This window comes from Ursus americanus, chromosome 4 (genome assembly GCF_024610735.1).
Source record: "Ursus americanus isolate L20-20 chromosome 4, mUrsAme1.1.p, whole genome shotgun sequence".
In the NCBI taxonomy this organism is placed as follows: Eukaryota; Metazoa; Chordata; class Mammalia; order Carnivora; family Ursidae; genus Ursus; species Ursus americanus.
Window position 1 is genome coordinate 86,970,614 of NC_142130.1, and position 14,423 is coordinate 86,985,036.

Sequence of the window (14,423 nt, forward strand, 5' to 3'; positions counted from 1 at the left end):
AGCACTTCTCAAAAAGCCCAGCCCTGATGGAGCCCCCGTCCTATAGGAAGGAAGGCAGAGAGCAAACTAAATAAATAAGGGAGACATAGGTTTTGTCACGTGGTGTTAAGGGGCCATGGAGAAAAATTAAGCAGAGAAGGGAAAATAGGGAGTTGGGGGAAATTTGCATTGTGAATGAGCAGGTCAGACATAGGTTTGCAGAGTAGGTGACAGTTGGGCAAAGACCCAAAGATGGTGAGGGAGCCAGCTCTGCTGGTATTTGCGAGAATGATATTCCAGGGAGCCGATGAGGGAAAGGGCCCACTGTGGCAGTGGGCCCACACGCGTGGGGAGCAGTGTGCAGGCCAGTGTGGCTGGGGTCGTGGGAACGATGCTGCCATTGACTTGACATAAGCTGGGAAGCCGCTTCCTAATGAGCAACTCATGCAAGGAGAAACGGTCCAGAGGATTCTGTGTGAGGGCCTCTTCCTATAGAATATTTTAACTGCCATTCCTTCTCGATAGCCTCTATCTGGAATTTGGAGGAAGGAGGCAGACCTCAAAATGTAGAGTCCTGAAGCCTTGGGCTCCCCTAGGGCTGGGAGGTGGGGGATACCATTTTCTTACCGAAATAGCCATGACATTTGGCTCTTGAGCACTGATGGAAATCCATCATGGGAACAGCCCGGCTCTCACAGGGGCAGCCATCAGCATTTGGCTCCACCAATGGACTTTTCTGGTCCCGAACATCAGCTCAGTGCCACTGGGGAGCTGTCGCAGGAGGGCGGGCTTGGTGCCACCGTCCACGCTCCATCACCCTCCAGGTACCATGCCAGCCGGAACCCGGGGCTCTCGCTTTGCTTGCAGGCAGATCAGGAGCTGCAGGAGTTCACCAGGTGTTGCTGGGCAGGTGTGCACGGGGGTTGGGAGACAGCAAAGTCTTTGCTTCGTGGACCTTAAATTCTAGAGGGACTGAGAGACAGTAATCACATAAGCTAATGCACCCTCTTCTGTCAGCTGCTGAGGAATGGCATGAGGGAATACTGAGCAGGGTGGGGTGGGTAGAGGTTGGCTCTCTGATTGAGACAGCAGAGCCCTGAGTGAAGTGAGGGACAGACCATTCAAAGTTCTAGAAGCAAAGTGCTGCTGGTGCAGGGAGCAGCGAGGGCAAAGGCTCTGCGTGGACGAGAGCTCGGTGGCTTGAAGGAAGAGTGAGAGGGAGGAACAGCTGGTCTCGGGAGACCAGGCGCTGAAGAGGGAGGCACCACCAGGATGAGTCACTTGGGGTATCTTTTTGTGGTGGTGGCCCGTTAAAGGGTATGGAGTGGGGAAGTGATATGAGCTGATTCCCATTTTTAAGAGATGGTTTTGGCTTGGGCGTGGACGCTACACGACTCTGGATTCAGGGAAGAGATCCAACCTGGAGAAAATGCTTTGAGTTCCTCAGTTAACAGGGACAACTGTGTTGGTGGAATTCTGGGGCATTCTCGAATGACTTCCCTCAGTGTTGTGATGAGGGTAGGTAGCATTGGTGTAAGTATCGAAAGAAGTCTTGCTAAAGGTCACCTTATGCTGATAAGTGTCAGGCACCAGGCTGAATGCCTTGTATGCATTATCTCATTTAATCTTTGTGCTTCCTTAATATCCCAGCTTTACAGATGAAGGAAACCGAGGCACGGAGAGGTGGTGAGTCACGATTCATCTTCAGAGGAGTACTTCATTGCGGGGTGCTGCCGGCAGCCTGCTCACCAGCACCACACCAGGCTGCTTCCACGCACGCCTTTCCTTCCGAGGAATCCTTCCTTCCTCAGCCTTGCACTGTGACATTCAACAGCTGGGTGTCGTGCAAGAGGAGTGGCGGACGTGAGCTCTGGGGACACGGGTGCAGGTCCTGGCTCGGCCATATGTTGGAAGCTTTGTTTGGGGAGAATTAACGGGAGCAGAGTTCACAAAATGTCTTCCAGGCAGCGTGCATTCACGCCTGCTGTCTTCGCTTTGCTTCTCGTCCCTTCCCCAAGTCACCAGCCAGCTTCTGCCTGCCTAACCCCCTCCAGCCAACTTTCATTTCCTGCCCGTGCCAGCCTGATTACTTCTAATTGTCTTTGACTGCTTCCAGCTGGGTCTGCGAGCTGGCTGTTCTGTGGGAGCACAGAGACAGTCGCCAGCCATCTGGAGGGAGGAGATGGGGAAGGAAGATGGGAAGGAAGGAAGCGGCTGGTACAAGTCAAGGGACGAAGCTTGCTGTGGCTTCCCAGCCCGCTGCAGTTGCTCGTGTTTTTTAAAGGGTAAACTCATCCAAGGCACACAATGGCTCATCTCTGGCAAGACAGAAAGTTTGATCTGTTGACCCCCAAAGGCAACCACCAATATAACTGCAAAGGCTTTTAGACACTATTAGGAATGTTCTTCCCCAGGACAGATGGAGTCTTACAGTCAGGAGCCATGAAACTCTACTCACTGGAGAATCAGCGAAAGCTTACAGCCATTCATGTATTCAACAAATATTTATTGGACAATGACCATGTCTTGGGCACTGTATTAGGTGCCCAGGGGCAAAGAAAATGTAAAATAAGACACAGTTCCTGTTCTCAGTGAGTTTAACAGAAGAAAGACCCTCATGGTAAGTAATGCAAGACATGAGGAGAGTTCACAAGTAAGGAGTAAGAGCGCGGAGCAGTGATGGGCCTCTTGGGGCTCCCTGACTCGGGAGGGCATCGTGGAAAAGGGGACATCTGCACTGGGGAGGGATGGGGGGGAGGCAGTGGACCGGGGGAGGCTGTGGCATAAGCAGAGGTGCAGAGGCGAGGAAGCCTGAGCCTGGACGAAGACAACTGAAATGTAGCGCCAGGGAGATCCCACAGGAGGATGAGAAACCTAGTTTAGGATAATTCATAGCCAGTCTTGAATGCTGGACTACTGCTTTTCAACCAGATGTTTCCTGCGTATCTATTATGTGGGCAATAGATTGTTTTGCATACTCACTTGACTCACATAAAGGAATTTCTGGGGTTATTCCTTCTTAAACAAGACCGTTTCAGAGAACAGGACCTGTAGTTCAAACACCAGTTCCTAAGCCCAGGCCAGCGTCCGATTTGGACTTCTCTTTGGCATCCATCCCAGCTGATGGAATTAGCAGTGAACTTGAATCAAACCCAGGCATCAGGCTTGAAAAAGATTTAATGGGCTTGGATTTTCTCTCTTCTTCACCCCTTTTCTGACCTCGACCCTGAGAGGATAATTAAAAGGAAAGAAAAATCTCTATTTTATTGTAAACATCTTCTACCATTTTTGTGCCTGAAGCTAACTTTTTTTTTTTTTAGGCCGTGAAGAGACTTTGATGAACCGACTCAGAAATTTGCCTTATACCGTAAAAAAGGAACTTGCAAATTTTCATATAAAGTCAGTGTCCTGAAATTAAAAAAAAAAATCATACTCTATTAAGACAACATTGGTGAAACTCCAAAATCTTTTCTGAAAGAATTCAGAATGGTTATGACCCCAAAGTGAGTTCCATATTCTTCCTTCACCAGACATTTTAGACCATTTTACTTATTTGTTGACCATTTTACTTTGCAGGCTGTCCTCAAATTTGAATGTTGAATCAGACACATTAAAGCGATTGGACTGGCCTTGCAGAAATTGGGGGGGGTGGGGTGTCTGCACAGCAAGAAAAACATTTGAAAAACATGTACTGTTGGGGGGCGCCTGGGGGTCTCAGTGGGTTAAAGTGTTCTACTCTTAGTTTCGGCTCAGTATGATCTCAGGTTGTGGGATCGAGCCCCTGGTCAGCTCACCTCTCAGCCAGGAGCCTGCTTAAGATTCTCTCCCCCTCTCCCTTGCCCTTCCCCTCTGTGCTCTCTCTCTCTAAAAATAAATTAATAATTAAAAAAAAACATGTAATATTGGAAAATGGGGACAATAAGACTGACAGAAAACACAAGCTTAGAAATGACGAGGCTGCTGACTCCTAACTTGTGAGTAGTTGATTATAGCATATTTAACATTTGATCTATTTAAGAGAGGTGTTTCTCTGGGTCGCTTTTCAGATGGGTCAGAGAGCCCCCAGCTGGATTCTTGACAGCTGTGCCCCCCTCCCCCCCCCCCCATCTCAGAGCATTGACGGGGATCATGCCACACTTGTGCATCGAGGAGTCAATAAAGAAAGGAACTCGGTTAGGACCAAATCCTCCTTTCAACTCTGATGTAATAACGGGGGTTAAGTATGCATTAAACGCTGGCGCCTTTTATCTTGAGGCTCAACAGGTAGTATTTTGTAAATGCTTCCCCTTACCTCCTCCCCTCTCCTCCCCCCAAGCTTCCGCCTCACGAGATTCCTCATTTGGGGTTCGGGAAGATGTGGGGGAGCCTGGAGCGAATCCGAGTCGTCAGGGCAGCCGCACTGGTTATGAGATGAGCACAGTCACGGCGCGCTCAGAACAAAAGCCTTGCGGAGCAGGGAGCGCGGATCCACCCCCTCCTGCAGCCGCCGGCCGCGTTTCCGCGGAGAGCAAAGGTGTAAACCTACAAGCAGAGGCACAGGCGCCCTGGTTCCTACGCCGCGGCCGCCACTACTATTGTTGCGGCTGCTCCTCCTCCAACCCAGCAACCCGGTCTGCGTGCTAGCCCGGACGGCCGCCCCGCCACCTCCCCATCCTTCCTTCCACCCAGGGTCTCTCCGCCTAGCCGGGGTCCGCAGGGCCCTACTGTGTGCCGGGCCCTGGCCTGGACACCCGGCACCTAGCCCCCGTCCGCGGGGTTCGAGAGCTCTCCCTCCTCCCTCCCTTCCTCCTGCCCCTGGTGGGTGCGGCCGGCGGGGGGGTGGATTTCATCGCCGAAAGGTCCAGAAAGCCCAAGCCCAGAATCCGGGCGAGAGGCGCAGCCGGAGGCAGCCCGACTTGGGCGGCCCGGGAGCGCGCGCCTCCGAGGCCGCGCGGGGTCCCCCGTCTGGCGCTCAGGTGACTCCGCCGCCTACTCCGCCGCTCCCCTCCCCGGGCCCTCCCCTCTCCGGCGAGGGTCGAGTTTGGCTGTTGCGCGCGGCGAAGGAGGGGCTACGAGGGATTTGAAAGTGCACAGGCTGCGGAGTGGAGCTCGCATCTGTTCCCGCCGCCCGCGACCGGATTGAATTTCTGCAAATTCAAACTGAATGGGGCTTTCTTCTGCTGCCTTCCAGAGGGCGCCTGCAGCCCGACGCGCGCTGCTCTCCGGCGGGAGCCTTCCCCCGGCGCACAGCTAGAACGAGCGAGCGAGCCGGCCCCGAGCCCGTGCGGGCCAGCCGGCGGCGGCCAGGCGGAGGCTGCGGAGGCGCCGGGGCTCCGGGACCCGGGACCCGGCACCCGGCACCCGACCGCGCCCCCCGCCACCCCGGCTCCCCGCGCCCGCGAGCGGGGCGACTGTCATCGGCCGCCGGACGGGACCCGGCCGGGATCCCGGGGTGCTGGCAGGGGCCCGGGCGACCCTCTGAAGAAGAACTTCTTGGGGGCGGGTCCCCAGTCCCCGGTCGCCCGCTATTGTCTGCGCGCGGCGCTCGGCGGCGGCCCCGGGGCGCGGGAGACGCGGGCCGGGCGGGGCAGGGCCCAGGGCGGCGGCGGGAGGAGCCCGGACAGCCGGAGGCGGCGGCGGCGGAGCTGCGAGCGCGGGAGCCGAGCGGAGTCGGCGGGCCGCGGTCGAGCGCGATGCCAGCGGCGGCCGGGGACGGGCTGCTGGGCGAGCCGGCGGCGCCCGGGGGCGGCGGCGGCGCCGAGGACGCGGCCAGGCCGGCGGCGGCCTGCGAGGGAAGTTTCCTGCCGGCCTGGGTGAGCGGCGTGCCCCGCGAGCGGCTCCGCGACTTCCAGCACCACAAGCGAGTGGGCAACTACCTCATCGGCAGCAGGAAGCTGGGCGAGGGCTCCTTCGCCAAGGTGCGCGAGGGGCTGCACGTGCTGACCGGAGAGAAGGTGAGTCCCCCGGGGCGCGGGGCCCCGGCCCTCGGGACGGGAGGAACGGCGGGGACCCTGCCGGGAGCACTGCACCGGGAGTCCGGCTGCGTAGTCCCGGCCGGGCACCTCCCCTCCGCCTGCCTTTCCTTGCGTTTGAAAGAGGGGACGAGTCCAGCGCGCGCGCACGCCGCCGCGGCCGGGTTACCGGCCTTTTCCGAGGGGCGGTCTGGGGTCGGCTTCCCTGGGGGGCGGCTGGTTTACCCACCAAGCCACCCGCAGCCTTTTTGCTCCTCGAAGGGCGCCGCCTGGTGGACACCAGCGCGGGGGATGGTGGAGGTGCTCTGTTCTTGGGTCCCATAGGGGCCCCACATCAGTGGAGGGGCAGGAGCCAGGCCACTGTGTTGCGTGGGCCATTACGTTGAGGGTGGGGAAGCCGGTTAGCCAGCCCTTGGGGAAGCTTAGAATCTGATTCCCTTCCTGGGCTTAGGAGGTGGGAGAAGGCTGTGACCCCAGGGACGTTTTCCACCTGTAGGCTGGGGCAGCTAGGGAAGTTTTTCGTGCTCAGATGAGGGTTTTCTACCCTCCCCCATTCCCTCCCACCTCTGCTTTCCGATCTCACCCACCCCTCCATTCCCCAACCGTTCCCATCTCCTTCCCTCCATCCCTCCTCCATTCTCTTCAGCCACTGGGTGGGAGCTGCAGTAAGGACCTTGTTCTGGCAGGTACAGAACTACACACTGATATCCCCAGGGTCGGGGGGTTGGGAAGTGCCTTCATATCTTTCTGGAAGAAAGGAAAGCAAAGGAAGAGCCCCAGAGCCCCGAAGGGGCACCCACTGCAGACTGGTGGGAAGTTAGATGGTTGTGAACCTTTGCCAGGGGTTGCCGAAGGTGGGTCTAAGCTGTAACTTGGATCTGTGAGAAAACCCCCGACATAGGATGACTTATTTTGGAGTGGAGTGGCCCAGACGCAGGGTCGTCCCAAGTGGTAAGGCTGCCTGGCAGCTGCCCAAGTTTGGGGCAAGCTCATGGTCATCTCAGACTCAAGGCTCCCCCCCCCTCTTTCCCCGCCCCCCCCCCCAAGGCTTGGAGTCTCTCAGCACTGGTCTGGGAGTAACCCTTTTTGGTGGCTCATTGATCAGGGAGGCGTCAGCATATCTGGGGAGAGGGAAGCTGTAGGCTTCCTACCTACCCTCTGCCCACTGACCTGGGGTCCTCTCCCCAGCCTGGGAGTTCCTGGAATGCCATACTGTGGAGCTCTGATTCTAGGGCGAGCTGCCCTGCCTTCCTGTCCCCAGTCTCACCTACCTTTGGTTTCCCTCCTCCTTTCCCCACTGTGTCCTGAAGCCTCTTGCATTTGAGTACAGGTCTCTATCACCCTTGTCATTTGTCCTCTATTCCTACGCTGCTCCTGTTCCAGTGGGGTACCTTTGTTTTGGGTAGGTGAGGTTAGAGTGAGTATTTTAAAAAGTGCCTCTTGTTTGAATTTCCATGTAAAAAGGGAGTGTGCAGAATGAACTCACTGAATTGAGCAACTAACTCTTCAAAGAAGAAGAAAAAAACACTCCTAACCTCATTCTAGTCCAAAGGGAGCACAGCATACTTTCCTCCTTTGGTTTGCAGTGGGCTGGCCAACTTACATATCCGGCCTGGGTGCACGGCCGAGGCCCCCCTCGCTAGCTACAGCGGGCCCACTTCCCCATGCCTGGGTAAATGCCTGTTGGCCTGGGTAGTAGAACTTTGTTTTCCTGTGAAACGTAATAGGATTCAGTCTGGTTGTGCGTGTTGCCGCTTGAAACTTAAGCAAAAAGAGACAAGACTTCATACTGACAACATATGGCCAACATTACAAGCACTTCCATCTCGCCTGCCCTGCCGCTCAGCCTCTCCTGGCTTCTCTCCACTTTCCCATGTCCTGTTGCGCCCCCGGCTCCTCACCGGTGCATTTTTGCTCCATAACATAAGGCTCTTGGCCTTGGCTGAACTGGGCGAGGATGCACTCTGAGCTCGGGCCCTACTCCGGGCTTCTGGAATTCTGCTGGGCCCACAGGACAACCTGTGCAGGGAGTTCTTGCCCAGATGGGGTCCAAAGGAGGAGCCCTCTGCACCCCTAGGTGACCATGTCCTTTCTCTCTCATCTTTATTTTTTTTTTTAAGATTTTATTTATTTTAGAGAGAGAGGGTGCATGTGAGCTGGGGAGGGAGGGGCAGAGGGAGAAGGAGAGAGACTCTCAAGCCGATTCTCTCCTAAGCAGAGCAGCCTGGAGGCTCGAACCCGTGACCCTGATCACGAGCTGAGCTGAAATTAAGGGTTGGTCACTCAACCGACTAAGCCACCCAGCCATCCCTTGTCTTATCTTTTTAAATGAATCTCACCTCGTCTCAGCAAGGGGAGGGGACCGTGAATTGGCTGTGAAATTGTCAATCTCGACTGTTTGATTGGCTCTAGTTGCTGAGTGGCCCTAGGGTTCCTAGATTTTTCGGATTTGCTGTTCTCCAACCACGAGAATCAGTGCTTCGGGGAGTACAAGCATCATGAGAAATTTGGATTTTAGTTCACTTAATTGCCAGCTTTAAGGAAACAATGGGTGTCATTCATAGCTTTTATCTCCCAAATCCAACACTTTTAGTGCTTAACGAATAGATTAGGGTTTTGGCAGATCGTAGAGATTGAAACGTGTGCGTGCGTGCGCGCGCGTGCACGTACATGCATGACTTTGGGAAGGATTACTGCGTTCACGAGCCTCCATCCATACTCGCGTTCTGGATATTGTCTTACTAAACAAAGATGAAGTCAGCCTCCTGCTCTGTGCAGCCTTGCCCTCCTTTTACAAGCTAGTAAGAGGGTTTTCAGGCTGGCGAAGGGGTACTTATGCGAACCTAGCAAGGGGAAACCTTGAGGTGACAGTACCCTGGGGGAAGGGAAGTGAGGTGTCCCTCCCAGTGGGTGATGTGAATGGCTCTGGAAAGCCTCTCCCCCCAATACTGCCCCCCTTTTTGGGGTGCATACTCTGGATAGAGTACTTCACTTTTATCCCACAGTGGGAGGGAAATTAAGTCATGAACACTGTAGTAAGAAATGGATGCATGGGGGCGCCTGGGTGGCTCAATCGTTAAGCGCCTGCCTTCGGCTCAAGGCGTGATCCCGGCGTTCTGGGATCGAGCCCCATATCGGGCCCCTCCGTTGGGAGCCTGCTTCTTCCTCTCCCACTCCACCTGCTTCTTCCTCTCCCACTCCGCCTGCTGTGTTCCCTCTCTCGCTGGCTGTCTCTCTGTGTCAAATAAATAAATAAAATCTTAAAAAAGAAAGAAAGAAAGAAATGGATGCATGGCCCCACGCCATCCCCCGAGTGGTGGGATCCGGGGCAGCTTGTGGTAGGGTCCGGGGCAGCTTGTGGTAGGGTCCGGGGCAGCTTGTGGTAGGGTATCAGTTCATGCAAAAGGCTAAAGGTGGGATGGAGAAAGGGAAGAAGAGGGGGTACCCATGTATAGCTTGCCTCACAGGTACAGTCTCAAACTATGCACTGTGTTTTGGATGATTTGTACCAAAATCTAGAGTGCTGCTGGTTTAGGACCCGTGGGGGTGTGTGTGTGTGTGTTACATTTCGACTCGGTGCACATTTCCAAAAAGATTTGGGCCGTATTCTCCACGGCTTGCTGGGAATTACAGTCCAAGATGACAGAAAACCACTTTCCCCTGACTTTCATCTCAGGCTTCAGTCCTGCCTCATCAAGAAGCTTCCTTCAGCCGCCACTGTCTGCCAGGCAGTAGTTTGCCTGCCTTTCCTCTGAGCTGTTTGTTTGAAAGCCATCTGGATCTAGACGGCCCTGTTGCTGCTTGAAAAGAAAGAATGGGTTTGGGTGACACCTACTTCTGTCCTTCTCTAGCTTTGAGTGGACGTCATCTCTGTTAATACGGCTTTAAAAATAAATAATCCACTTGGTCCTGTGAGACTCTTTGCTGGTACGTTCTTAGGGCAGAGTGTCTGTGACTACAGGAAGCTGATGATTGGAGGAGGAAAAGGGACCACAAAATCAGATTTTGAATAGTATTCTCTGTGGCTTTGAGACAAAGATCAGAGTTGCCGAACGGGGGTATTGAGTGATGACTTAGAAAGACCCAGAGAGGTTGTGCTTGCTGCCCCTGAAATTGGTCCCTGATACCTAAGAAATGCATCGTTTTGGCACATAATAGGTCGTTATCACATTTTTTAAAAGACTTGCTAAAAGAAAGTTGGAAAGGCTGACAGAGAAAAGCAGGGCATATCTCAGGTATATCTCAGGGCATATCTCAGAGGCAAGGCTGCAAAAAGGGGCCAGGGGTTGATGCCACAAAGGATCTCCTTTTGTGATTAAGTCTTTCTAAGATCCAAAGTTGGGTACATAAATGATTGGTTAAGATGTTTAAATATCTTGTTCTAACCCTTGGTTTAAAAAAAAATCCTATTTGGGGCGCCTGGGTAGCGCAGTCGTTAAAGCGTCTGCCTTCGGCTCAGGGCGTGATCCTGGCGATCCGGGATCGAGTCCCACATCAGGCTCTTCCGCTGTGAGCCTGCTTCTTCCTCTCCCACTCCCCCTGCTGTGTTCCCTCTCTCGCTGGCTGTCTCTCTGTCACATAAATAAATAAAATCTTTAAAAAAAAATAAAAAATAAAAAAATAAAAAAAAATCCTATTTATCACTTTGGTTGGAGCTATTTTGGGGCTAAAAATAAGGGTTGCCTGCTTAGTAAGTTGCCAATAATTATGCTTGGAGCATGACAGTGCCAGATACCTGGAGTGAAGGAGTTACTAAAAATACAATTTACTATGTTTTGCAGAACAGGAAATATGACTAATTTTAGAGATGGCCTTTGGCAGATCTGTTTTTAGCAAGTATTTCTGAAACAAACAGGTGCTAAAGCCTGTACTTTTTTTTTTTTTTTGGAAGTGCTAGAAATTTAGGGGTAATAGCTCCGAGGAGCAAGAAATGCTTAGAGAACTGGAAATTCCTCTTAATCCGCAGCAGGGATTTCTTGGCAAGAAGGAGGCGTTTGGCAAGAGCACCTGTCAGCGTGGCGTGCGTGACAAGGCAGTGCCTATAATTTCCGAGATTGCATGTCGCAGTTGCAGGCGCAGTCTTTTTGAACTTCCTGCCCCGTCTCATCTTTTTGAAGTACGTGTGAATGGTGGAAATTGGCACGTAGGGCTCAGTTCTTAGTGTTCATTGATGCGCAGGTCCCGTGGACTTCAAAGGGAGCTTAGGAATGGGCACAACAGCGCTGCACGGAGCCCACGAAGAGCCGTACAACCCTACATTTTCTCTGCAGGTGTTGAGTCACCATATGGGCTGGGTTTGACGACAGCGTTCCACAGGCTGCCGGCCGCTCCAGTGAGGCAGGCAGTCAGCCATCGTGGTGGTGATCTTCCAGAAGGCGGGGGGGTGGGGGGGTGGGTGGGGGTGGGCGGCAGCTGTATCTGCCCGGTGAGATGGACAGGCTGGGTGTCCTCTGGGACTGGGTGGTTTGGGCATGAATTATCGTTTCCCTTGGGACATACCCCCCTCTCGGTTATTCGTGGTGACCCAATGACCTGCTCTCTTGGCTAATGGAAACGCATAGACAAATCCACAAGCCTTATTTTTAGCAAACTGGTGAGAGCGCTTCCTCTGCTCAGCCTGGGCCCCGGCCACTTCCAGGTGCCGACCTGAATTGAACGTCACGCGCTCTGATGGGGTGCTGTTGGCTGGTAAAATGACCAGTAGGAGGGGGGTGAGCCACGGGGCCTGCATAGGACCAAAGGAGGCTGATAACCTGACAGAGGGAGGGAGGGCAACCGCCGCTCCTTGATCACAAGGACCAGCTCTCAGGGGTGTGGTCTAGTGTGTTTTGTGGTTTATCTGGGGGTCGTCTGTGCGTTTTCTCACTACATGCTTGCAGTGGCCCTGGGCCGGTGAGAGCCCACTTGCTGGGGTAGAGGAATGCCCGGAGTAGATTTTTTTCCCCTCTGACCTTCACTTCTGTCCTGTTAGAGCTGCGTAACAAGTAACCAGTTCTGAGGGCCAGGAGTCCCAAATCCAGGTGTCAGCAGGGCCGTGCCCCCTCTGGAGAGTCTAGGGGAGGATCCTTCCTGGCCGCTTGCGGTTTCTGGTGCTTATGGCCAGTCCTTGGCGAATGTCCTGGGCTTGGGTCCGCGCTGCCCGTCTCTCCCTCCATCTTCACGGGGCCTTCCTCCTTCTGTGTGTCACCTCTGGCTCCACATCTGCCTCTCCTTATAGGAACACCAGTCATTGGATTTAGGGTTGACCCTAATCCCGTAGGACCTCGTCCTCCCTTGATTACATATGCAGAGATGCCATCTTCAGTAAGGCGCCAGTGACAAGTGCCAGGGTAGGACTCGAGCATGTCTTTTTGTGGGACACAGTTCCACTCACAGCACCTCCGAGGAGTCTTAGGCTTGTGTTGCAGGGGGTTTCCTGGGAAGCCGGCCTTGAGCGGGAGAAGAATGTGGTCTCGGAGTATACTCACACCGTTACTTGGGAGGGGAGGGGTGGGGAGGGGCAGGGCAGCATCAGACAGGGGGAGGAGTTGGCCTCCAGTGCAGTCTCAGCAAAGCCTCTGCCCCATGCCATGGTGCTGAGATGGTCCTACGCAGGTGCCTGAGCTGGAGGAGTGAGGGGACCCGTCATTGGCTGGGCTGCCCTGGGAAGGGGGCATGGCCTTGGGCACTTGCCAAGGGCAGTTCCTGGGGGGGGGGCTCGTAGGGGGGCGCCAGCAAGAGCAGGGAGGAAGTTCCTTAGCCCTGAAGGGGAAGGGGGGCGGCACCCCTGTCCGTGGCTTACTGGCTCCCTGGGGGAGACAGGGCCGTGCTGGGAGGGAGTCTTCATCTGAGTCCAGGCTGTTTCCATAAAGAAAGTGGGCAGCTTCCCCGCCCCACCTTGCTGACCCAGTTGTGATCCCTCTGAACCTGAAATGAGGGCGCATCGGTGGGGTCTACACTCCAGACACTCTCAGTGTCCTGGGGAATACTCTCGCCTCATGTTTCTCTTCGGTTGGAATTCTTGGGGGCTCTGATGTGTGTGGGGTACTTTTAGGAGACTTTCATGTGCTGTTTTCTCTGGAGAACTTTGTGTCAGTGGAGTTTGACTAACTTGTGGACCGGTCGGTGCGCCTAGTTTAGAGACAGTAGGAGGGACCCTCCCGCCCCGATCCCTCCTGGGGGTTGTGGGAAAAGTTGTTGAAGCAGTTGTGGGAACCTGGGTTATTGTCGATTAGAGTTAATGATTCGGGACATTCCGGTGGACAAAGGACTACTTGGGTCTGAGCTGTTTCTTAACGTCTTCTTACCATCTCGCCTTCTTACCACCCGGCTCTGTCCTCCTTAGCTGGGCACTTCCTTAGTACTGGGTTCTTTTTGGTTCTTAATCATTTTTGTGTGTTTTAAGATTCGTTTGGTTAAGTTTTGGTGTTGTTCATACAGACACATGTTCTTAAATTCAGAGGTTTCTTTTTTTTTTTTTTTTTAAAGATTTTATTTATTTATTTCACAGAGAGAGACAGCGAGAGAGGGAACACAAGCAGGGGGAGTGAGAGAGGAAGCAGCAGGCTCCCGGCAGAGAAGCCTGATGTGGGGCTCGATCCCAGAATGCTGGGATCATGACCCTGAGCCAAAGGCAGATGCTTAACCAACTGAGCCACCCAGGCGTCCCAATACAAGGCCCTCTTTAAACTTTTTGATCTTGGCCGGTCTTGTAGATTAAACATGGGTATCCAGTTTTATTTATAGCTCCTCCTGTTTACAAGTGAGTTGAGTGTATTTCCGTGTTTAATAATATGCATATGATTTCTGTTCATTGTTTCAGTCTGTTCACCATTTTCCTCTGGGCTTCGGGTCTTTTTCTTACTGATTTCTAGGTACATTTTATGTATTTCCTTAATATATAAGGACTTTCAATGATATATTTTGCGGCCTTTCCTATCTTCTCCTGCTCCCTGTTTATTCTTTGTCTTTGTTTCTGGGGGATTCTTGCCACTGCAGAAGTTATTTCCCTGGATATCCCACTAACTAGAGAGGGACCATAGCTGAACTTTATAGGCCCATGAACCCTTATAAATTGTATATGGATAATTATATAAATATAAATACATATATATATATATTTGTATATATATAAATATATATGCAAATATATATTTATACACACACACACACACACACACACACACACATATATTTCACTGGATTCTAAAAGGAGTTATTTCCCCCCAGAATGTTATGAGCCACTGCTTTGTTGCCCAGCCCTGTCTGCTCTGTGTTGTTGGGGTGAGGATTTGGGTCACCTTGGTTTGCCAGCACCTGTGCTGATTGGGCTAAAATTGCTGCTTACGCTCAGATCAGGCAGTCTGGTTCTACAACCGTGACCTTGGACTGGGCACGGTATCCTGACCCCCTGCTCCTGATATGCTTGGGTCACGGGTGTCGGGCAGCATAGGGTGTGGACGGATCTTTGGAAAACCTTGACTCTCGCCGGAACAACTCTGAATCCATGTGCCA

At 53.4% G+C, this 14,423-nt stretch overlaps 1 protein-coding gene across 1 annotated transcript in view; it reads left to right on the plus strand.

The window, feature by feature from the left end:
* The first annotated feature begins 5,634 nt into the window (after positions 1-5,634).
* Positions 5,635-14,423, plus strand: part of HUNK (hormonally up-regulated Neu-associated kinase) — a 102,206-nt gene continuing 93,417 nt past the window's right edge. The window contains exon 1 of the mRNA XM_045785506.2: positions 5,635-5,912. Coding sequence (XP_045641462.2) covers positions 5,652-5,912 — 261 coding nt within the window. The 5' untranslated portion in view covers positions 5,635-5,651. The remainder of the gene's footprint in view (positions 5,913-14,423) is intronic.